General features: G+C 43.9%; 1 protein-coding gene across 38 annotated transcripts in view; it reads left to right on the top strand.

Annotated features, from left to right (window-relative positions):
* The window catches only part of neb (nebulin), a 327,374-nt gene that overhangs the window by 59,416 nt on the left and 242,450 nt on the right, over window positions 1-25,508 (top strand). For 37 of the 38 annotated variants that reach the window (XM_073026432.1, XM_073026423.1, XM_073026670.1 and 34 more), the window contains 7 exons: window positions 439-546; window positions 2,663-2,974; window positions 5,321-5,527; window positions 7,375-7,479; window positions 8,559-8,666; window positions 17,146-17,457; window positions 24,883-25,089. In XM_073026432.1, the coding sequence (XP_072882533.1) occupies window positions 439-546; window positions 2,663-2,974; window positions 5,321-5,527; window positions 7,375-7,479; window positions 8,559-8,666; window positions 17,146-17,457; window positions 24,883-25,089 (1,359 nt within the window). Of the gene's footprint in view, window positions 1-438; window positions 547-2,662; window positions 2,975-3,264; window positions 3,292-5,320; window positions 5,528-7,374; window positions 7,480-8,558; window positions 8,667-17,145; window positions 17,458-24,882; window positions 25,090-25,508 lie in introns of those variants that run through there. The other variant, XM_073026663.1, reaches the window with a different exon arrangement.

Below are 25,508 nucleotides of genomic sequence, written 5' to 3'. Positions count from 1 at the left end.
TCCTCCAACCTGGAGGTCATGGACAGACATATCAGGATGGGAAAGGGAATTTGCCCAGGACTGGTGAGACTCGAAGTAGAGAGCAGTGGTCTGAGGTGAGAAGGGAGAAATTTAAAGGAGATCTGAGAGCGAATTCTTTTTTTAAACAAAGAGGTTGATGATTATCTGAAACAAACGCCATTAGAAGTTGTAGAGAGATATACAATTACATTTGGACAGGTACTTGGATAATAAAGGCATGGAATGATATAGGCTTAACACAGGCAAATGAGATTAGCGCAGATTGGCATTATGGTTGGCATGGGTGAAAGGATTTGTTTCTATGCTGCATGATTCAATGATTCTATGATACATCCAAAGTTTAAATGTTCCTAGTTCTACATTATTAGTATGCTTCCCAACTGAATAAATTGAATTGAAGGTCATTTTTGTTTGCAGAACTACTATAAACAAGCCTGGAAGAAAGATTTAGCAAAGGGCTATAACCTCACCTTTGATGCTATTCCAATTATTGCAGCTAAATCTTCTGGGCGTAATGCCAGCGACGTAAGTATAGAATCTTCAAACATTTACTTCGTTACATTTCTTTCCTCTTTATTTTTCATTCCCTCGTGAATCTGGTAGGGTTCAGGTAAAAAAGCATAAAAGAGCTTGCTGAATTTACTCTCTTCTCACTGCTGCCATAACAGGAGCCTCAGGACTCACATCAATCAGGAACAGTTATTATTTCTAAACAATCAGGCTCTTGAATGTAATGGTCCAAGTTTCAAGAGGGAATAACTTAATTCACCCCAACAATGAACTGTTCCCGCAACCTATGGACTTACTTTCTAGGACTTAACATCTCTTGTTCTTGATATTTACTGTTTTTTTAAACTATTATTATTATTTCTATTTCTCTTTTTGTATTTGCACAGTTTGTCATCAGTTGCACATTGGTTGCTTTTCCATTCTGCTGGGTGAGGTCTTTAGTTGATTCTGCTGTGGTTCTTGTATTTACTGTGAATGCCTGCAAGAAAATGAATCTCGTTGTTGTATATGGTGACATATATGTACTTTGATAATAAATTTACTTTGAATTTAGAAACTGAGTTTGAGCATTAAAGGCAAATGCATGTTTAGGCAATGGTCAATAAACATTGTAATTGAACATTGGAGATGTGATGCTGATACATTGCATTTTTTAATAAAATTACTTTCATTTACTCAAGCCATTACCACAATAGCAAATCATTTTATTATAACAGAATTGACTCTAAGTACAAAGTTCAAAGTAAATTTATCATCGGTGTTTGTATACATTACCAGCTACTGCCTTGAGATTTATCTACTTGCTGGCATTTACAGGAAAAAAGAGATACAATAGAATTTTAAGAATAAATAGCAAAGGTGGACAAACACGCGTAAAGGAAAACAAGCTGTGCAAATAATAAAATAATACTAAGAACATGAATTGCAAAGTGTCTTTGAGAGTGAGTCTGTAGGTTGTAGGATCAGTTCGGAGTATTGGTGATTGAAGTTATCCATACCGGTTCAGGAGCCTGATGGTTGCAGTGTAGTAGCTGTTCTTGAACCTGATGGTGTGGGACTTAAGGCTTCTGGTACCTCCTTCCCAAAGGTAGTAACAAGAGGAGGACATGGCCTGGATCTTGGGGGTCTTTGATGATGGATGCTGCTTTCTGTGGCAAGGATTACAATGTTATTGTCACTGGGGTCTATTGTTGCTGAGGGCAGATAAGAGATGAGTTAGTTTATGTAGTAGGGAATCCGTAGGCAGAACTAGACAGTAATCCTTAATGGAATGAGATTGCATGAACTCAGAATTTCATCTGGAGGTGATTTTCACTGCACTTTGCTCAAGTTTGCAGAAGCTGTAATCAATGGGGATTTCCACTGGACCTCCAGAAATGTTACAGCAGGAGGTGGAACCTATCCTAGGTCATAGGCTCCAGATGGTGGCTCAGTGTTTTGACTCCACGTCATCCTATGTCCCATTGGATTTTTTTTCTTTAAAGAAGTGTTCATGAGTGACCAATGTTCACATTTCTTTTCTTTTGGGTATTTCATGGACATGTTGTACACTCATCTCCAACTCGTAATCTCATATTCATTGAGAATAACACACCTTTGGGAGGCTGAGCACAGTAAACTTACCGTCCAGTTGGTTTTCTCTGCCTTTTTCTTCATGAGAGGGTGAGGGAACTTACCGTGCATCCAGTGGAAGTTTGCTCTCATGAATGTATATCACAACATTATCAAGTCGACGAGCAAAAGCTTTTCTGGCTAGCAAAGAAATATCTTTTAATGACTCCAGGTTAATTAACAATCTTCAATTATTTTTATATAATGCAGCACACAAGTGTGTTTGCAAATGCTTTTGTCTTTTAGTTCAACAGATTTCATTCTCTACTTAAATATGTTACTGCTATATGGAAACAAAACAAAAATCTTCTAAACACAGGAAGTTAGTATTGGAAGCTCTAATTTAAACACAAAGGGCGTGGTGTCTCTGGGGAGGTTCCATAAGTTGTCTATAAAAAGGAAACAATGACCTAGACTACTTTTGACTTTGCATATAGCTTTATTACAAAGGCCAGTTTGCTCTAATACTGAGGCAAGTAAGGTAATATCTTCTGCTGTTGTTTGAACCATTACTCCACAGGTTAAGTACAAGCAAGCTTACGAGGCAGCAAAAGGCAAACATGTTGGTTTCCGCAGCCTAAAGGATGACCCTAAACTGGTCCACTCCATGCACTTGGCCAAGATTCAGTCTGACCGTGAGTACAAGAAAGACTATGAGAAGAGCAAGACCAAATATCACACACCGATGGACATGGTCAATATTACCACGGCCAAAAAGTCGCAGGAAGTGGCCAGCAATACTAACTACAAGCATTTAATCCACCATTACACATACCTGCCTGATGCCATGGGTTTGGTACTGTCAAAGAACATGATGAACATACAGAGTGATGTAAGTAGCAATGTTAAATGAAAGTCAAAGTTGGTTGGAAACCCAGCGAGCTCAGGCAGCAGCTGTGGTGAGAGAAATGGAGTTAGCACATTACATCAGTGATCTTTTCCAATAACCTATGCTGATAGGTTGATTGGTTTTCCATTGCATCTGGGTTTGTGCAGTTCTGTTATGTCTTCATAACTGGCTGCATAGTCCAAGTTGTGAGTGATGTAGGCATCCACAATAAGGACAAGCATCCAATCCACCATTACATGTACCTGTCTGATGTTGTGAGTGTGGGCCTGTGCCAGAACATGATGAACATACAGAGTGATGTAAGTCACAGTGTTCAATGAGATAATCTAATTTCCCGCTTGTTGGCTGAGGGCAGCTCACGACTATGCCAACTTCAACCAGAACTGTTCTCTACTATTTGCACCATTTAAGCCTTTGGACGCTGTCACAGAGAAGTGTGTGTCAATCAGCAAACACCTTTGGAAAAACATAGATATTTAAGTTAATTTACTTCCAGTGTACTTGCAAAAGGTCAATAGTTCAACCTTTTGCTTGTGTAACAAAGAACTAAATTTTAACACTGAAAATTGCTGACCATAGTAAATTACTTTACAATCAATTGCATTAAAGTATGGAGTGTTGATAGCCCTGATCTGGCCCATTACATATAAAAATGCCCAAAAAATAAGGGGATACACAGCAACATTAACTTTTACAGTATGTCTTTAGATGCAGGGGTTCCTGACCTGGGGTCCACACACTTCTTGTTTAATGGTATTGGTCCATGGCATAAAAAAAGTTTGGAAATCAGAATCAGGTTTAATATCATCAGTATATGTTGTGAAATTTCCTGTCTTTACAGCAGTAGTACAATGCAATACATAATAATGGAAGAGAAACTGTGAAATACAGTAAGTTTATATATATTAAATAGTTAAGTAAGTAGGGCAAAAATAGAAATAAAAATGTAGTGAGGTAGTGTTTATGGGTTCAATGCCCATTCAGAAATTGAATGGCAGAGGGAAAGAAACTGTTCGTGAATCATTAAGTGTGTGCCTTCAGACTAATGTACCTCCTTCCTGATGGTAGCAATGAGAAGAGGGCATGTCCTTGATGATGGGCGCTGCCTTTTTGAGACATTGCACCTTGACACTACAGATATCCTGTACTATGTCCTGGGTACTTCGGAGGCTAGTGTCCATGATGGAGCTGACTAAGTTTACAAATATCTGCAGTTTATTTTGATGCTGTTCAATAGCAACCCCCCCCCCCCCATACCAGGTGGTGATGCAGCCAGTTAGAATGCTCTCCACGGTACATCTGTAGAAATTTGCGTGAGTTTTTGGTGACATACCAAATCTCCTCAAACTCCTAATGAAATATAGCTGAACTCTATAGCCTTAGAGTGATGAAATGTTCAAAGTTCTTCACAAAACCTTTAATTGTTAAAATTTGACCTAAGCCACATAAAAAGGATCTGGAGATCCAAAGTTGATGTAAATATGTAGACTATAGGATTAAAAGGGGTACCTTGTGTCTGAATATCTGAAGGAACTCTATGCTTTGGCATTATGCATCCTTTCACCTGAATGCCAATTATCAGGTGAAAGGATGCATAATGCCAAAGCATCCAGTTCCTGGATGGCTGTGAAGCCTCCAGAGGACAAGTAGATATTGGCCACTAAGATTAGCAAGATCAAATTCTAGTTTCAGCAGAATTTGCTTTAATATCCAACTATATATGCACCCAGTTAGAACTTGCATACAAAAGACATTTTATATCTGAATTCTATTTTTTGTGAGGTGAGGTAGTTAAAGAGGGCAAATTTTGTGAGGCACCCATTAGTAGATTCCTGTTAGAGGAAAAGAAATGTGTGACTGTATCCAAAAGGCCAACTCTGCAACATGAGCTCCCATCTTGTGAAGTTCTGCAACAAAATTCTACTCATAAGATTTATTACACTGTTTTTGATCCATTCTTTTACGTTTTGTAACGTCAAAAGAAGATGTGGGGTGTCCTAAAATACGGGTGAAACTTTGTGTTTTATTTAAGTGAGGCACGCATATATCAAGTGGTAGTATGATAATGTATACAATTAATGTATAAACTATATATACACACACACACACTCAAGATTACTCAAATGTAATTGAGATATTAAATACATTACACATTCTATTAATATCTTTGCAGTAGTATTCATTTAAAATCTTATTTGCTTGGAAAATTATTTAAAAATTTATTTGCTTTGTACAACTTTTAAGTTAAATGTTTACTGTTTGATTTGGTTGGGGTGATAGGCCAATTAATACTCTCTTTTAACATGATTTCTCTTTTTCTGTCTGAAGAACGTCTACAAATCTGATTATAACAACTGGTTTAAAGGCACTGGCTGGAGCCCCTTGGGCTCGATGGATGTGGAGAAAGCGAAGAAAGCTGGACAAGTCCTTGATGAACATCATTACAGAGTGCCACCAGGCACTCTCAAATTCACCAGCGTGCCAGACTCAATGGAGATGGTGCTGGCTAAAACAAATGCCCTGCAGCTTAATGATGTAAGTGGATCTTTACAAACTCATCTCCGTTACTTTCATCTTTCTGATGTTCTATTGCTCCTCAATGCCCCGACCTTGTTACAACTTCTTCAGGAAAGAGGGCAGAGGGAATTGAGTGTACTGGCCTCATCCTGTGTTCAGTAGGAAATACGATTTGAGCAGGGAAAAAAAGCTGTCAATTCTCCCCTCTGACCATCAGCTGAAGATTTTCCTTCTGCAATGCAGGTAATTTGAAGAAGTTTTGACGCTTAATGCATCGAAGTTGGAATGACAGCTTGTACTACTACTTGTATTAGGAACTACATGGTTGCTAGCTTGGACTTGGGGATTTACATGAGTATTGTTATATATACATCTTACCCCACACAAAACAACAAGCTGGATCTGTAATTCCCATTTCTCTTTGTACGCTTGAGGCGAGAGCCTGAAGGCATCTTGGCCCAGTCTTGAAACTACCTACCGAACACCTTTGCATTGTTATATTCAGAAGCCTCCTCTAAACCTGTCATATTTAATGAAGAATTGGGCCTTCACTCAAGGTTCAAGTTCAAAGTTCCAATTAAATTTATTATCAAAGTACACATATGTCACCATATAAAACTCTGAATTTCGTTTTCTTGTGGGCATTCACAGTGGATGCAAGGAACACAATAGAATCATTGAAAGTTTGCCCCCAACAGGATGGACAAACAGTCAATGTGCAAATTATCAACAGTCTGTGCAAATACGGAAAGAAATATTATTAATAATAATAATAATAACAACAACAACAACAATAATAATAATAACAACAACAATAATTTGGAATGCTTATGAAGTATAATAAGTACAGAAATGACAAATTTTAGAAACACATAAATTAATAAGGATTTTGTGTCAGTCTTCACTGTGGAAGTCACTGACAGTTTGCCAGAAATTCGAGAGAGTCAGGGGGCAGAAGTGACTGTTATAAGGAGAAGGTGCTTGGGAAGCTGAAAGGTCTGAATGTAGATAAGTCACTTGGACCAAATGGACTACATATCAGTGTTCTTAAAGAGATAGCTGAGGAGGAGGTGGAGGCATTAGTAGTGATCTTTCAAGAATCACTAGATACTAGGATGGTTCCAGAGGACTGGAAAATTGGAAATGTCATTCCACTGTAGGGGAATGAATTTAAAGTTGCTGACCCTCCACAGCTCTGATTCCCCCGATGAGGACTGGCTCATGGACCACCGGTTTCCTTCTCTTGAAGCTAATAATCAGCTCCTTGGTCTTGCTGACATTGAGTAAGAGATTGTTCTGGCACCACTCAACCAGATTTTCCATCTCCCTCCTCTATGCTGATTTGTCTCTACCTTCGATATGGCCAATGACAGTGCTGTTGCCAGTAAATGTAAATATGGCTTTGGAGCCGTGCTTAGCCCTACAGTCATAAGTATAAAGTGAGAAGAGCAGGGGGGCTAAGCACACAGCCTTGTGATGCACCTGTGCTGATGGAGATTGTGGTGGAAATGTTGCCAATCGAATTGACTGGGGTCTGAAAGAGAGGAAATCGAGGACCCAGTTGCCGAAGGAGGTATTGAGGCCAAGAACTTGAAGCTTATTGATTAGTTTTAAGGGTATGAATGCCGAGCTGTACTCAATTAGTATTGAGGGGATGGGTGCCAAGCATCCTGATGCATACATCCTCCCTGTCCAGATGTTCCAGGTTGAGGGAAGAGCCAATGAAATGGCATCTGCTGTTGACCTATTGTGACAGTCGGCAAACTGGTGTGAATCCAATTCACTCCTGCCTTCATTTAACCCTTACAATATTTAATAAAAGATTTTGTTATTTATGTTCTAATATGTGCGTTTTTTCTTCACAGAAACTGTACAGATCTGGAGGAGAAAAGATCAAGCACAAGTACACCTTGCCCTTTGATGTGCCTCAGTTCATTCAGTCTAAATGTAATGCTTTCAACCTCAGTGATGTAAGGACCACATTCCGAAACATTTACCTACTTGAGTCATTCCTTTGTATTTTTAGAAACTGAACTAACATTTTAAGCGCTAGATATATTAACATATTTTACATATTAATTCCAACACGTAGGAAGGCATTTTTGCCCATCATACCCATGCCATATTCCAATAGAACAATTTAGCTGTGACATGGTAGGGTAATGTTTAGTGCAATGCTATTACTGCGCCAGCCATCTGGGTTCAATTCCGCCGCAGTCTGTAAGTAGATTATACGTTTTCTTGTGGCTGCATGGGTCTCCTCCGGGGGCTCTGTTTAACTGCCACATTCCAAAAGACAAAAGGATTAGCAGGTTAGTTGGTCACATGGGTGTAATTGGGCAGCATGGGTTTGTTGGTCATGCTGTATCTCCAGTCTAATTCCCCCTGTCTTTATTCCCCTACAGATCTTTATTCTCTCACACAACCACCAGCCTGATTATTTTCACCGGTTACCTACACAATTAACAGTAACCATTTGCCCTACTAGCATGCCTCTGGGGTATGAGAGGGAACTGACGCAGGGTATTCCACGGGTCATGGGGTGAGCAAGCATAGATAGCACCGGAGGCCAGAATTGAACCTGCAGCCCTGGTAGTTGTGAAGGCAGCAGCTTTGAATGCTGTGCTACCATGATACATAGAGAACAATCTAAATTGCTCTTTAATAAGAATATGAGAAGAACATTTCTCTGTATAAAGGAAGTCAACATTCCTATTTCCAATCAGTATCAAAAGCATGTAGTGACTGCAAAAAAGTTTTTGGAAAGGGGCTGCAATTGAAAACAGAGCTTGTGTCTGCAGTACAAAGGCTGAGCAGTATTTAGGCTAACTCATTACGTTCCTCAAAAATTTTGCTTGGCAATGGGAGTGGTAACTAAAGAAAAAGAGAAAACAGAAGAACAGAAAAATTTGGAAACCACATGTTAACAAAAATCCAATGAACTCCATTTGTACTGATGCTACTGGAAGATTAGGATGGATAGCATTTGAAAATATTTAGGTCTTCACAAAAAGTATGCTTTCTGAAATATAGTTCCCCTTTTTTATAGAATTGCTACAAACATGCCTGGAAGAAGTCACTGGCTAAAGGATATCACCTGGAGTCTAATGCCATCCCTATTGTCGCGGCTAAAGCATCAAGAAATATTGCCAGTAATGTAAGTAGCCATCAAAATTAGTCTCTGATTCATGGCTTTTGATATAAATAATAAATTGAAGAAAACCATGCTTGTTCCTTAAATATATAAAGAAATACATTATTGATGGGAAGCGATATACCTAATGACAGGATGTAGATCCTTGGACAATGAAGGAGTGAAGTGATAGTGGATGGAATAGACCTGTGGAAATTAGCTCTGTAGTTATATTGTTCTATGGAGCATATTGTGAGAATGGATCTAGTCCAAACAATGACAAATTTCAAGGTGACTACAAAGTTAAACTCAAAAGAACAATGAAAGCTGAGAATAATTTTAATTAAATAGCAGAATAGGTTAATATTCCAGAGCAAATTCAGTGATACTTTGATTAAAATATGGTAATATTATACTCTAAATAATTTTAGAAGTGCAAAAGGATTTGAAACCTTAGATTAATAAGATTGGAAAAAAAGAACAAAATTCCAGAGACATATCATAAGGATATCACAAAATTCCACAAGGAATGTCAAACAAAATCAGAATCACATTTATTGTCATTAACTTATATAACATGAAATTCGAGGAAATCTGCAGATGCTGGAAATTCAAACAACACACACAAAATGCTGGTGGAACACAGCAGGCCAGGCAGCATCTATAGGGAGAAGCACTGTTGACGTCTTGGGCCGAGACCCTTCATCAGGACTAACCGAAAGGAAAGATAGTAAGAGATTTGAAAGTAGTGGGGGGAGGGGGAAATGCGAAATGATAGGAGAAGACCGGAGGGGGTGGGATGAAGCTAAGAGCTGGAAAGATGATTGGCGAAAGTGATACAGAGCTGGAGAAGGGAAAGGATCATGGGATGGGAGGCCTCGGGAGAAAGAAGTGGGGGGGAGCACCAGAGGGAGATGGAGAACAAGCAAACAGCTAAATATGTCAGGGATGGGGTAAGAAGGGGAGGAGGGGCATTAACGGAGGTTAGAGAAGTCAATGTTCATGCCATCAGGTTGGAGGCTACCCAGCCGGTATATAAGGTGTTGTTCCTCCAACCTGAGTTTGGATTCATTTTGACAATAGAGGAGGCCATGGATAGACATATCAGAATGGGAATGGGACGTGGAATTAAAATGTGTGGCCACTGGGAGATCCTGCTTTTTCTGGCGGACCGAGTGTAGGTGTTTCTGCGAACCCATCCCTGACATATTTAGTTGTTTGCCTGTTCTCCATTTCCCACTGGTATTCCCCCCCATCCTTTCTTTCTCCTGAGGCCTCCTGTCCCATGATCCTTTCCCTTCTCCAGATCTGTATCACTTTCGCCAGTCACCTTTCCAGCTCTTAGCTTCATCCCCCCCCCCAGTCATCTCCTATCATTTTGCATTTCCTCCTCCCCCCCACTACTTTCAAATCTCTTACTATCTTTCCTTTCGGTTAGTCCTGACGAAGGGTCTCGGCCCGAAATATCGACAGCGCTTCTCCCTATAGATGCTGCCTGGCCTGCTGTGTTCCACCAGTATTTTGTGTGTGTTGTTGTTATAACGTGAAATTTGTTGTTTTGCTGCAGCAGTACAGTATAAAGACAAGCATTATTATAAATTTCAGTATAAGTGAATAGTGTAAAAAAAGAATAACAAGGTAGTATCATGGACCATTCAGAAATCTGATGGTGAATGGCAAGAAGCTGTTCCTAAATCATTGGGTGTGGGTCTTCAGGCTCCAGCACCTCCTCTTTGCACTGTGTTGAATTTGTTATATAAATGCAGTTTATAGTTGTCGGCTATCTATTTTTATATCAATAGTTTGTATTGATCGAGTCCTGGGGGGATCCTCCTGATAGGACAGAGATTAAAAGGGAGCATAGAGGAAGCCAGAATTGGAGAACACAAATCATGGTGCAGGTTGTGCGAAGATTATAGAAATGCGCAAGTATGAGGAAGAACTTAAAAACATTTATACAAATTTATAAACTGAGCTGTTCCTAGGATTCAATCTGATGGAGATCGGCAAAGAAATGATGGATAAACAGAGACTCAATGTTATTTTTTGAATATCTTTTCAGATATGCATCACTAGTTAAGGCTAATGTATTTTGGCCATTACAAATTATCCTCAAACAGACAAATTGCTAAGCTTTTTAAGGGACAGTTAGAACCATATAACCATAAAACATTACAGCACAGAAACAGGCCTTTTGGCCCTTCTTGGCTGTGCTGAGCCATTTTTCTGCCTGGTCCCACTGACCTGCACCAAGACCATGTCTCTCCATACCCCTCATATCCATGTACCTGTCCAAGTTTTTCTTAAATGTTAAAAGTGAGCCTGCATTTACCACTTCATCTGGCAGCTCATTCCACACTCCCACCGCTCTCTGTGTGAAGAAGTCCCCCTAATGTTCCCTTTATACTTTTCCCCCTTCACCCTTAACCCGTATCCTCTGGTTTTTTTCTCCCTAGCCTCAGTGGAAAAAGCCTGCTTGCATTCACTCTGTCTATACCCATCATAATTTTATATACCTCTATCAAATCTCTCCTCATCCTTCTACGCTCCAGGGAATAAAGTCCTGACCTATTCAACCTTTCTCTGTAACTCAGTTTCTCAAGTCCCGGCAACATCCTTGTAATCCTTCTCTGCACTCTTTCAACCTTATTAATATCCTTCCTGTAATTAGGTGACCAAAACTGCACACAATACTCCAAATTCGGCCTCACCAATGTCTTATACAACCTCACCATAACATTCCAACTCTTATACTTTGATTTATAAGGGACAATGTACCAAAAGCTCTCTTTACGACCCTATCTACCTGTGACACTACTTTTAGGGAATTATGTATCTGTATTCCTAGATCCCTCTGTTCTACTGCACTCCTCAGTGTCCTAACATTTACCTTGTATGTTCTACCTTGGTTTGTCCTTCCAAAGTGCAATACCTCACACTTGTCTGTATTAAACTCCATCTTCCATTTTTCAACCCATTTTTCCAGCTGGTCCAAATCTCTCTGCAAGCTTTGAAAACCTTCTTCACTGTCCACTACACCTTCAATCTTTGTATCATCAGCAAATTTGCTGATCCAATTTACCACATTATCATCATTGATATATATGACAAAGAACGATGGACCCAGCACTGATCCCTGTGGCACACCACTAGTCACAGGCCTCCACTCAGAGAAGCAATCCTCCACTACCACTCTCTGGCTTCTTCCATTGAGCCAATGTCTATTCCAATTTACTACCTCACCATGTATACCTAGCGAATGAATCTTCCTAACTAACCTCCCATGTGGGACCTTGTCAAAGGCCTTACTGAAGTCCATCTAGACAACATCCACTGCCTTCCCTTCATCCACTTTCCTGGTAACCTCTTTGAAAAACTCTAATAGATTGGTTAAACATGACCTATCACGCACAAAGCCATGCTGACTGTTTCTAATAAGTCCCTGTCTATCCAAACACTTGTAGATCCTATCTCTTAGTACTCCTTCCAATAATTTACCTACTACTGATGTCAAACTTACCGGCCTATAATTTCCCGTATTGCTTTTAGAGCCTTTTTTAAACGACGGAACAGCGTGAGGTATCCTCCAATCCTCCGGTACCTCGCCCATGGATACTGACATTTTAAATATATCTGCCAGGGCCCCTCCAATTTCAACACTAGTCTCCTTCAAGATCCAGGGGAATACTCTGTCAGGTCCTGGGGATCTATCTACTCTGATTTGCCTCAAGACAGCAAGCACCTCCTCCTCTTCCATCTGTATAGGTTCCATGACCTCACTACTTGTTTGCCTTATTTCCATAGACTCCTTGCCAGTTTCCTTAGTAAATACAGATGCAAAAAACACATTTAAGCTATCCCCAATTTCTTTTGGCTCCATACATAGCTAACCACTCTGATTTTCAAGAGGACCAATTTTATCCCTTACTATCCTGTGGCTCTTAATATACCTGTAGAAGCTCTTAGGATTATCCCTCACCTTGACTGCCAAAGCAACCTCATTACTTCTTTTAGCCTTCCTGATTTCTTTCCTAAGTATTTTCTTGCACTTTTTATACTCCTCAAGCATCTTATTTGCTCCTTGTTGCCTATACCTGTCATACATCTCTCTTCTTCTTTATCAGATTTCCAATATCCCTCGAAAACCAAGGTTCCTTATTCTTATTCATTTTATGTTTAATCCTGACAGGAACATACAAACTCTGCACTCTCAAAATTTCTCCTTTGAAGGCCTCCCACTTACCAGTCACCTCTTTGCCAGAGAACAACCTATCCCAATCGTTTTTTAGATCCTTTCTCATTTCTTCAAATTTGACCTTTTTCCAGTTTAGAACCCCAACCCAAGGACCAGATATACCTTTATCCATGACCAAGTTGAAACTAATGGTGTTATGATCATTGGAACCAAAGTGTTCCCCTACATACACTTCTGTCACCTGTCCTAACTCGTTTCCTAATAGGAGATCCAATATTGCATCCTCTCTAGTTGGTACCTCTATATATTGATTTAGAAAACTTTCCTGAACACATTTTACAAACTCTAATCTGTCTAGACCTTTAACAGTATGGGAGTCCCAATCAATATGTGGAAAATTAAAATCCCCTACTATCACAACTTTAAGTTTCTTGCAGTTGTCTGCTATCTCTCTGCAGATTTGCTCCTCCAATTCTCGCTGACTATTGGGTATGATTATATAATACAACCCCATTAATGTGGTCATACCTTTCCTGTTTCTCAGCTCCACACATATGGCTTCGGTAGACAAGCCCTCTAATCTGTCCTATCGAGCACTGCTGTAACATTTTCACTGACTAGCAATGCCACCCCTCCCCCCTCACCCTTCATCCCTCTACCTCTATCACCTCTGAAACATCGGAACCCTGGAACATTAAGCTGCCAGTCCTGCCCCCCTGTAGCCAAGTCTCACTAATGGCTACAATGTCATAATTCCACGTGTCAATCCACGCCCTAGGCTCGTCAGCCTTCCCAATACTCCTCGCATTGAAATAGACACACCTCAGAAGAGTATTACCACCACACACAACCCTTCTATTTATGACTTTGCATGAACTTTTAACATCATTTATTTTCACCCCCGCTCCACTATCTGCTCTGGCACTCTGGTTCCCATCCCCCTTAGCCACGTGTTCATCCTCCAGAGCATTCTACGCTTACCCTCACTGGCACATGGCACAGGTAGCAATCCTGAGATTACTACCCTTGAGGTCCTACTTTTTAACTCTGTGCCACGCTCTCTATACTCACTCTTCAGGACCCTCCTCACTCTTTCTTCCTGCGTCATTGGTACCGATGTGTACCATGACATCTGGCTGCTCACCCTCCCACTTCAGAATGCAGAATGCACACGATCAGAGACATCCCTGACCCTGGCACCCAGGAAGCAACTACCCCCGGGAGTCTCTGTCACGACCACAGAACCTCCTGTCTATATCTCTAACTATCGAGTCCCCTGTCACTACCGCTCTCCTCTTCTTCCCCCCTCCCTTCTGCACTGCAGAACCAGACTCAGTGCCAGAGATCCGGCTGCCACAGCTTGTCCCGGGGTAAGTCATTTCCCCCAGCAATATTCAAATCGGTATACTTGTTGAGGGGAATGGGCACAGGGGAACCCTGCTCTGCCTGCCCTTTCACCTTCCCTTGCCTGACGGTAACACAATTACCTGTGCCCCGCTCCTTTGGCATAGCTACCTCTCTGAAACTACTATCTATAAACTCCTCATTCTCCTGAATGATCCGGGGGCCATCCAGCTCCTGCTCCAGTTCCCTAACGCGGTTTGTTAGGAGCTGCAGCTGGATGCACTTCTTGCAGGTGTCGTTCTTGCAGACCTCTGGTCTCCCTGACATCCCACATCCTGCAAGGTGAGCATTCCAAATCCTGCCTGGCATTCTCCCAAAACTTACTAGTTAAAAAAGAAATCGAATGAGAGGGAAAAAACAAACAACAACAATTTATCGGAACCTACCCTCGTTTCTGTCTGTTCACACTGAAGCCTGAAGAGCCAAAGCTGTCCCACTCTGACTCAGCCCACTCCAACGACGGCCGCTTCACTAGATGAAAAATCTTTTATAGTGCGCTAGCTGACCAGCTGTCTTCAGCTCCTCCGCTCCCAATTGGTTGGTCGTTTAAAAAACTGAAAAAGCCCACAAATCCTCTCCTCAAGCTCTGACGATGGCTGCTTCGCTAGACGAAACTTCTTTTATAGTGCGCTAGCTGACCGGCTGTCTGATGCACCATCAATAACTCACTCTGAGACGTAAAAGCGAGGTATCGGCTTTTATTGACTGGAAGAAGGAACGAGCAGTGAGTGACCACCATACTACATCCTGGAGACTGAGAGGCCGGGCTTAGACCTCCATCACCTTTATACAGGGGTCTGTGGGAGGAGCCACAGGAACAGTCATCAAGGGGCATGTCCAGACAGGTATATGTAGTTCACCACTCTGTCTTCAGCTCCTCCGCTCCCAATTGGTTGGTCATTTAAAAAACTGAAAATGTCCGCAAATCCTCTCCTTCTCAAGCTCTCAAGTCAAAGATGTTACCAATAGTTTGAATTAGGACAGGTCAAGCTGGATAAGGACAACACAACTATCCTTTGTTTTCTTTCTTCACAGATTAATTTAAATTTAATTTCCCCAGCTATCCTGATACATAGGACTCTGAATCAATGGTCCCGGCCTTTGGATTCCAATTCAGCAATTAGAACAGCATCTTACTCTCCATTAGAATGTGGATACAGGCAGCAGAGTTTTGAATCACATCATTTTAAATAGAAAAGATTTAAAAGGAAATCATTGCTTCACCTGGAAGGTGTGTTTGGAGTGGGAAGGGAAGTGGAAGGCCAGGCGATGCATTCCCTGTGCTTACACTGCAAGGAACTATGAGCCAGAGTGCATATGTTGTGGTGGCTGAAGAACGACTTAGGATTTCACAGAGTAAGTGGGCCTCTTGCAATGTTGAAATGAGTGGGGAGGGATATATCCGTTTTATGATGGAGTCATAGTGGACCTAGTGACGATAAATGGCAAGAGTAATTTTTTTGAATGTAGAAACTGAAATGGAGTTTGAGAAAAATGTTGTTATTCTGGAATAAATGGGAAGGCCTAAGATCCAAAGTGATGGAAGTGGGTGGGCATGGTCAAAGGATCTTTCTGTTACTGTGGAGAGCTGAACATAGTCGAGGAAAGACGAACGTTTTTGGAACAGATGAAATGTAAATAAAAATAGAAGAATGAAATCAAGTCCTTACAAGAATGTGGATGAGAGAAAAATGGAGGGTGATATGAAAGTGAAGGATTAGGTTGATCTTAGAGTAGGTTAAAATGTCGACTAAATATCGCAGACCGAAGGGCCTAGTCTGTGCTATGTTCTAAGAAGTATGTGGGGGTACTAATAGTCAAATTGGCTGTGGATTCAGAGTGCTTGCAATAGATATTGACCTGCAGTCTATTCCCAGAAATGGACAGAAAGAAATCAAGGAAGGTAAGGCAATTCTCAAAGGCCTTTTTCAAAAAACATGAATGTTAATGAATAGCAAAAATTGGAAGCAAAGTTGATAAAAATTTTTGGCAACAAACATAAAATGCTGGAAGAACTTAGCAGGTTAGGGAGCATCTATGGAAATGAATATACAGTCAATGTTTTGGGCTGAGACATTTCTTCAGGATTGAAAGAAAAGGGGGAAGACGCCAGAATAAACAAGTGGGGGGAGGGGAAGAGGCCAGCTAGAAGGTGATAGGTGAAGCCAGATAGGTAGGAAAGGCAAATGACTGGAGGGGAAGGAATCCGGTATGCGAGGAGAGTGGACCACAAGAGAAAGGAAAAGAGTACAGGGACCAGGGAGAGCTGAAAGGTAGGTAAGGAGGTAAGAGGCCACAGTGGGGAATAGAAGAAGAGGGAAAGGAGGAAGGAATTGTTTTTACTGGAAGGAGAAATTGATATTAATGTCATCAAGCTGGAGGCAACCCAGATGGAATATAAGGTGTTGCTCCTCCACATTGAGGGTGTCCTCATCTTGGCATAAGAGAAGACCATGGATTGATAACTTTTTTGATTTAGAGTGAGAGTAAGAAATAGTACCAAAACATGCTTCATTATAATGAAATAAATGTGTTAGCTGTAAAAGTTGAATGTCTGCCCTGTGCTGAGATTGATAGGTTATTTATAAGGGCACAAGTCCTGTCACTGCAGAGTGAGGGTAGGAATTTCTTGCAGCCATTGAGGGCCCAAAGATCTGAGGTGGACAGTTCAGCTTCTACCTGTTGTCCTTGATGTGGAAAACTAGATATGGCGAAATATGCTGTTGTTTTCACGGGAGCGTAGCAAAACCCCATCACTTTCATAAAGAGAGCCTTCTTGAGAACTACAAAATGACCGTGTCCATTTCAACATAAAATATAAATGAACTGTTAAATTTGGATTGTAATAATTAATTTCATAGAAATGAATCTGAATTTCTCCTTGTGCATTCCTATCTGTTCCAGTATAAGTACAAAGAGGCCTTTGAAAAGGATAAGGGCAAACACGTGGGTTTCCGCAGCCTCAAGGATGACCCTAAACTGGTCCACTCCATGCACTTGGCCAAGATTCAGTCTGACCGTGAGTACAAGAAAGACTATGAGAAGAGCAAGACCAAATATCACACACCGATGGACATGGTCAATATCACTACCGCCAAAAAGTCGCAGGAAGTGGCCAGCAATACTAACTACAAGAATCTACTCCACCGTTACACATACCTGCCTGATGCCATGGGTTTGGTACTGTCAAAGAACATGATGAACATACAGAGTGATGTAAGTAGCAATGTTAAATGGAAGTTATAGTTGGTTGGAAATACCCAGCAAGCTCAGGCAGAGTCATTACATTACATCAGTGATCTTTCTCAGTAATCTGCGTTGATAGGTTGATTGGTTCTCCATTGCATCTGGTGGTGACAGCTGGGTTTGTGCACTTCTGTTATGTCTTCATAACTGGCTGCAGAGGCCAAGCTGTGAGTGACTGAGACATTCGCATTAAGGATAAGGAATCTGTGCTGGATCTGGAAGTGGAGCTGCTGCTATTGCTTCCCTTCTTTGTCAGGCAGTGATAAGTATCACTCGGTGTCTTTCCTCCAGGTTGCTGGGAGTGCTTCTAACAAAGACTCGCCAGCCACTCTGGCCTTCTGCACTCTGCTCTAGCCATTTTGGTACAAGCCTAGTGTGTATTGGAGGCAAAAATGACTGCAGATGTGGGAATTTAGAGCAAAAAAAAACAAGGTCCTGGAGGATTTGAATGCATAAGCAATCATGAGGAGGGGAAATTAAACAGTCAATATTTTTCATCAAAGCCTTTCATCTGGACTGGAAGATAGATGAGAGACTGAGAGATAGCCAGTGTAAAAAAGGTGCAGGGTAGGGGTTGAACTAGCAAGCTACAGGTAGACCCAGGTGAGGAGAGGTGATGGATGGAAGAAGGGAGATTGGAATATTAACATTCTCCCTAGACTTTGCCTGAATCTGTTGAGTATTTCTAATATTTTCTGATTTGATTTTTTTTATTTTGAGTAACTATCAGTCAGCTTTTAGATTACCAGCGCTCACAGACTGTTAAAAATATACGAATGCAAGAGACAGGAGCTGGAATGGGTCAGTAGTATACTGTTTCCCTAAAGCCATTTTGTTTGGGGCAGCACAACAGTAGTGGTTAGCGCAATGCTTTACAGTACTGGCAGCCTGGGTTCAATTCCCACTGCTGACTGTAAGGAGTCTATACGTTCTCTCCGTTACTGTGCGGGTTTCCTCCCACAGTCCAAGAATGTATTGGTTAATAGGTTAATTGATAAATTGTCCCATGATCGGGCCAGGATTAAGTTGAAGGATTGCTGGGTGGCGTGGCTCAAGTCATGTTTTTGAAAAAGCCCTCGACTTCCTGATAATTGGTGAATCTCAACCTTGAATTATATTAAAAGGCTCCATCTTTTCAGTTTTCTAATGTAGGAAATTCCAAAGGGACAGATCTGTCTGAAAGAAAGCAGTCACCTTAGCTCCATTTGAAATGGGTGACCTCTAAATCTAAAACTATACCGGTTGTTCAGTTCAGTGAGTCTGCTCTGAAGGTGTAGAACATCGAGAGGTACAGTACAGGGACTAGCCCTTCAGCCCATGATGTTGTGCAGAACTAATTAAACAAGTGTTTAAACACTTAACTAAACTAGACCCTTCTGCCTGAAATGCATACTGTCTAGTGTGAGGTGGTTCATTTGGTAGGTCAAATATGATGGCAGAGTATAGTATTAATGGTAAGACTCTTGGCAGTGTGGAGGATTAGAGGGATCTTGGGGTCCGAGTCCATAGGACACTCAAAGCTGCTGTGCAGGTTGACTGTGTGGTTAAGAAGGCATACGGTGCATTAGCCTTCATCAATCGTGGGATTGAGTTTAAGAGCCGAGAGGTAATGTTACAGTTGTATAGAACCCTGGTCAGACCCCACCCGGAGTACTGTGATCAATTCTGGTCACCTCACTACAGGAAGGATGTGGAAACTATAGAAAGGGTGCAGAGGACATTTACAAGGATGTTGCCTGGATTGGAGAGCACGCCTTATGAGAACAGGTTGAGTGAACTCGGCCTTTTTTCCTTGAAGCGACGGAGGATGAGAGGTGTTCAAGATCATGAGAGGCATTGATCGTGTGGATAGTCAGAGGCTTTTCCCTGATGCACCATCAATAACTCTCGGAGATGGGAGGCAAACGATAGGCTTTTATTAGCTGCAAGAGACCACGATTAGTAGCAAGAGACCACCACACAACATCCTGGAGACTGAGGGAGGAGCAGTGCCTCCAACCGCCTTTATACAGGGGTCTGTGGGAGGAGCCACAGGAGCAGTCAGCAGAGGGCCATGTCCAGACAGGTATATGTAGTTCACCACATTCACCCCCCCTTTGTTTTAAAAGAGAGTCCCCATGAGGCGAAGTTTCTTACAAGTATATTTACAGGTTAAGTCTATCAGGTGGTTGAATCTGTCGCTGCGATCTACGTAGCACCGGCTGTGATTGCACTGGAGACGGAGGTTGTGCTGGCTCCGGCCTGACTTGAGGTGTCAGCCCATTAGGCGTCAGAAATCCCTCATGCGTGTGCGAGGTGCCCAGTATGGGAGTGTCATGAGGAGTCTGTGTAGGGCTTGGTGTACGTGGTGTCTTGTGGGTACGGGGTTCATAGTCGCCGTGGAGTGTTCGGGGTAGTGGTCTGCTGCTCCTGTGGGCGCCAGGTCGCGGACGGAGACCGTGTCCTCTCGCCCATCAGGTAAGACCACGTAGGCATATTGGGGGTTCGCATGAAGTAAGTGAACCCTCTCGACCATCGGGGAGTATTTATTGCTCCTCACATGTTTCCGGAGCAGCACTGGCCCTGGGGACGTCAGCCAAACCGGTAGGGTGGTCCCAGTAGCAGACTTCCTGGGAAAAGAAAAGAGTCGCTCATGAGGGGTGGCATTGGTGGACGTGCATAACAGGGAGCAGATGGAGTGGAGCGCTCTGGGAGGACCTCCTGCCAGCGAGAGACCGTCAATCCCTTTGACCTAAGGGCTAAGAGTGTGGCCTTCCACACAGTGGCATTCTCCCTCTCCACCTGTCCATTTCCCCGGGGATTATAGCTCGTGGTCCTACTAGTAGCAATACCCCTAGCCAGCAGGTACTGGCGCAGCTCGTCACTCATAAAGGAGAACCCTCTATCACTGTGGATATAGCAGGGATATCCGAACAGAGTGAAGAGCTGGCGCAGGGCTTTTATGACGGACGTGGCAGTGGTATCAGGGCAGGGGATGGCAAAGGGTAACTGCGAGTACTCATCGATTATGTTGAGAAAGTAGACATTGCGGTCGGTGGAGGAAAGGGGGCCTTTAAAGTCAATACTCAGTCGCTCAAAGGGGCGGGTGGCCTTGATAAGTTGCGCCTTTTCAGGACAGTAGAAGTGTGGTTTGCACTCAGCACAGACTTGGCAGTCCCTGGTCATCGTCCTGATGTCCTCAAGGGAGTAAAGCAGGTTCCTGGCTTTCACGAAATGGTAAAATCGGGTGATCCCCGGGTGGCAAAGATCTGTGTGGAGGGCGTATAGCCGGTCAAGCTGCGCCCTGGCACATGCTCCCCGGGATAGGGCATCAGGGGGCTCATTGAGCCTTCCAGGCCGGTACAGGATATCATAGTTGTAGGTGGAGAGTTCCATTCTCCACCGCAAAATTTTATCATTTTTGATTTTGCCTTGCTGTTGGTTGCTAAACATGAACGCAACCGAGCGCTGGTCGGTCAGCAAGGTGAACCTTTTGCCGGCGAGATAGTGCCTCCAGTGCCTAATAGCTTCCATTATGGCCTGGGCTTCTTTCTGCACCGCGGAGTGCCGAATTTCAGGGCCCTGAAGGGTACGAGAGAAGAATGCTACTGGCCTTCCTGCCTGATTGAGGTTAGCAGCCAGCGCGAAGTCGGAGGCATCACTCTCTACTTGGAAGAGAATGGTCTCATCCACCGCATGCATCGTTGCTTTGGCAATGTCCCCTTTAATGCGGATGAAGGCCGCGCGGGGAAATGCGGTGGACTTGACCGGGGGCGGGCCTTGTCTGTGTAGTGAGGGACCCATTGGGCGTAATAGGAAAAGAAGCCCAGGCACCTTTTGAGGGTTCTGAGGGCGGTGGGAAGAGGGAGTTCCAACAGTGGCCGCATACGGTCGGGGTCAGGGCCAATGACCCCGTTCTCCACGATATACCCAAGAAGAGCAAGTCGGGTGGTTCCAAACACACACTTGTCCCTGTTATAGGTAAGGTTAAGAGCTTTGGCCGCTTGGAAAAATCGTTGGAGGTTAGTGTCGTGATCCTGCCAGTTGTGACCACAGATGGTGATGTTATCCAGATATGGGAACGTGGCCTTCAGTTGGCACTGGTCCACCATCCGGTCCATTTCCCTCTGGAAGACAGAGACACCATTTGTGACACCGAAGGGGACGCGCAGGAAGTGATAGAGCCTGCCGCCCGCCTCGAAGGCGGTGTAGGGGCGGTCCTCCGGGCGGATGGGGAGCTGGTGATAAGCGGATTTCAGATCTATTGTCGAGTACACCTAGTACTGAGCTATCTGGTTGACCATATCCGCGATGCGGGGTAGGGGGTACGCGTCAAGCTGCGTGAACCTATTGATGGTTTGACTATAGTCTACGACCATCCTATTTTTCTGCCCTGTCCAAACAACGACCACCTGGGCCCTCCAAGGACTTATGCTTGGCTCAATGATCCCCTCCCCGAGCAGCCGCTGCACCTCTGACTGAATGAAGGCCCTTGTCCCCTGCGCTGTACCTCCTGCTTTTAGTTGCTACAGATTTACAGTCGGGGGTCAGGTTGGCGAACAGCGGTGGGGGAGGGATCTTGAGGGTGGAGAGGCTGCAAGTGGTGTCAGTAGCGCGGCTGTTGGCATGGTGCTGGGTGGGTTGTGTGGGTCGGTGTGTGTGTGTGGTCAGTAGCCGGGTATATGACGAAGCCCCACAAAACTGAGGATTTCTGTCAGTGATTGGTGGGAGGGGCCCGTCATTGTCACACTTTTCAGGTGGCTCTGGAAGTCGAGCCCCAATAGCACAGGGGCACACAGTTGAGGCATGACCAGTAACGCAAAGACCCGATATTCTGTGCCCTGCACCACCAATGTCGCTACACAACCCCCCCCAGATGTCTGTGGAATGCGATCCAGAAGCCATGGTGACCCTCTGGCTTACCGGCCGTGTCACGAGTCCGCAGCATTGCACCGTGTCCGGGTGAATAAAACTCTCAGTGCTGCCCATGTCAAACAGGCAGCTAGTCCTGTGCCCCTCCACTAGGATGTCCATCATTGACCTTGCAAGCTGGTGTGGAGCGCTTTGGTCGAGGGTTATGGAGGCCAGAGTTGAATCGCCGTCTTGGTGCCCGGTAAGCACCTGTGGGTCGGAGGCGGGGCGAGGTGGCGCCAACAAAGATGGCCGCCCCCATGCCTTGCACGAGACGGGCAGGCAAGATGGCGGCGACCAAGATGGCCGCCCCCATGCCTCGCATGAGGCGGGCAGGCAAGATGGCAACCCCCATGCCTCGCACGCGGCGCTGCTCGACCCCGCTCGTGGTTTAGACTTACAGGCCTTGGCGAAGTGGCCCTCCTTTCCGCAGCTGGAGCAGGTAGCTTCTCGGGCCGGGCAGCGTTTTCGGGGGTGCTTTTCGAGTCCGCAGAAGTAACACTGCGCGGACTTGCGACTGGCAGCAGCCATGGTCGATTCGCCGGAAGGTTGCGGGGATTTCACGGACTCGCGAGTGGCAGCAGCTGTGGTCGATTCACCGGCGGGTAGCGGGGTCTGCAGCGGCCACGGGACCAGCGGGAGATCGCGTGGCTGAACAACGTCAGCGTTGTGCAGAGCAGCCTCCAGAGTGTCGGCCAGCTCGATCGCCGACTGTAAGGTAAGATCGGCGTTTTCCAGCAGCCGCTGGCGCACGTACACTGACCTGATCCCCGTAACGAAGGCGTCTCGTACCAGGAGATCCGCCGTCAGTCTCTTGCAGTCGCAGGCCCGCATGAGTGTCTGTAGGGCCTGGACAAACTCAGCGCTCGACTCTCCGGCCCGCTGCCGCGGCGTCGCTAAGCGATGTCTTGCATAGACGGTGTTCACCGGCCGCAGGTACTGTCTTTTGAGGGCGTCCAGTGCCCCTTGGTAGGTCGGCAGGTCTCTGATTAGGGAGTATACCTGCGGACTGACCCTGGAGAGGAGAACTCTATGCATGATAGCAGGCTCAGTCACGGGAATCTCTTGGAAGCATGCAAGCCAGAGTTCAAAGGCAATGGCTGCTTCGGGAGCTTGAGGATCAATGTCCAATTTATCTGGTCGTAAAATGCTCTCCATGTTTTAAAATTGCAGCTAATAAAATTGATGCACCATCAATAACTCTCAGAGATGTGAGGCAAACGATAGGCTTTTATTAGCTGCAAGAGACCACGATTAGTAGCAAGAGACCACCACACAACATCCTGGAGACTGACCGGGGGGGGTGGGGGTGGGGGGGAGCAGTGCCTCCAATCGCCTTTATACAGGGGTCTGTGGGAGGATCCACAGGAGCAGTCAGCAGAGGGATGTGTCCAGACAGGTATATGTAGTTCACCACATTCCCCAGGGCTGAAATGGCTAGCACAAGAGGGCATAGTTTTAAGGTGCTTGGAAGTAGGTACAGAGGAGATGTCAGGGGTAAGTTTTTTACACAGAGAGTGGTGAGTGCGTGGAATGGGCTGCCAGTGGCGATGGTGGAGGCCTAAACAATAGGGTCTTTTAAGAGACTTCTGGATAGGTACATGGAGCTTAGAGAAATAGAGGGCTATGTGTAAAGCCTAGGTAGTTCTAAGGTAGGGACGTGTTCAGCACAACTTTGTGGGCCGAAGGGCCTGTATTGTGCTGTAGGTTTTCTATGTTTCTATGTCATACCAGCGGAGGTCATTTTGACTCCTGGTAAAGAGATACCAGCTGTCAATTCCAACAGTGCCTGTCATAATCTTATAAAGGTCTCCCTTCAGCCTCCACTGTTACAGAAAAAAAAGAGCCCAAGTTTGTAGAACCTCTGCTTATAGCCCTGTCCTCTCATCCAGGCAGCATTCCAGTAAACCTCTCTCCCAAAGCCTTCAGCTACCTGTTAAATCTTTGCTAATCTGTATCACAGCTACATTTATCCATTATGTAGGAGTCACATATCCATTCTCTATTGCTTTGTGTTCTGTACTGCGGGGTTTATTATGGTAACTATTTACATGAGTGGGGCCATGGTAAAAGCAAAGGGAATAAGTTTCATATTCTTCCTTATTTCGTGGCAGTTTATAGCTTGGGAGGTCATATCTTTTGTTGACCACCGAGACAACGCTAAGTAATGCTTATTTATATGTTTGCTAATTGCTAATAAAGGATCAAATAAAGGGTTCGACTTTTGAAACAATCATTGGAGCTGTGGGCATGTCACGCAAGTTTAATAGTTGTATTGTCACAGGCTAGCGCCAATTGTTTTGTTTCATTTTTGGATTAGTTTTGCTGCTACACACCAAATATCATGCAGCTTCTAGGCTAGAAAACCGTATCAAGCTTACAGTTTAGAGCTCTTGTAGTTTCAGCATCCATAGCCATTTGGATTATAACACTTTATTGGACTTGCCTTTTGACCTATCTGGACCTATGGTACTCAAGATTTTCTACAACTCTTGATTTTGGCAGAATTTGTATAAGCAGGATTACAACTGCTGGCAGAAGGGGCTCGGCTGGATTCCAATTGGCTCACTAGATGTGGAGAAGGCCAAGAAAGCTGCAGAGGTCTTGGATGAACATAAATACCGCCAGCACCCAGGAACCATCAAGTTTACCAGTGTCCCTGACTCCATGAATATGGTTCTGGCCACAGGCAACACAAAGCAGCTTAGTGAGGTGAGTATTTTCATCTCATTATCATTTCTACAAGCTCCACTGGTATGTCATTTGGATCCTAGTGTAATGACTTAAAATGTTGCTGAAGTGCTTTTCCCTTTCTTTAATGTTGAGTGTATAAGACACAGTGTATTGTTGTAAAGAGAGGTTGTCCTTGAATCTTCTGCCCTGAGACCTTTGTATGAGTCGAGGACTGGGAGCAGAGCCTCCTCATCTCCTTAGAACAGAGATGAAGAGGAGTGTCTTCAGCCAGAGGGTGGTGAATCTGTGGAGTTCATTGCCACAGACAGCTGTGGAGGCAAGTCACTGGCTATATTTAAAACAGAGGCTGATAAGTTTTTGATTGATAAGGGTGTCAAAGATTACGGGGAGAAGGCAGGAGAATGGGGTTGAGAGGGATAAATCAGCCACGATGGGAT

The sequence above is a fragment of the Hemitrygon akajei genome, chromosome 2 (assembly GCF_048418815.1).
Source record: "Hemitrygon akajei chromosome 2, sHemAka1.3, whole genome shotgun sequence".
Classification (NCBI taxonomy): Eukaryota; Metazoa; Chordata; class Chondrichthyes; order Myliobatiformes; family Dasyatidae; genus Hemitrygon; species Hemitrygon akajei.
This window is presented reverse-complemented; position numbering and strand designations above follow the sequence as displayed.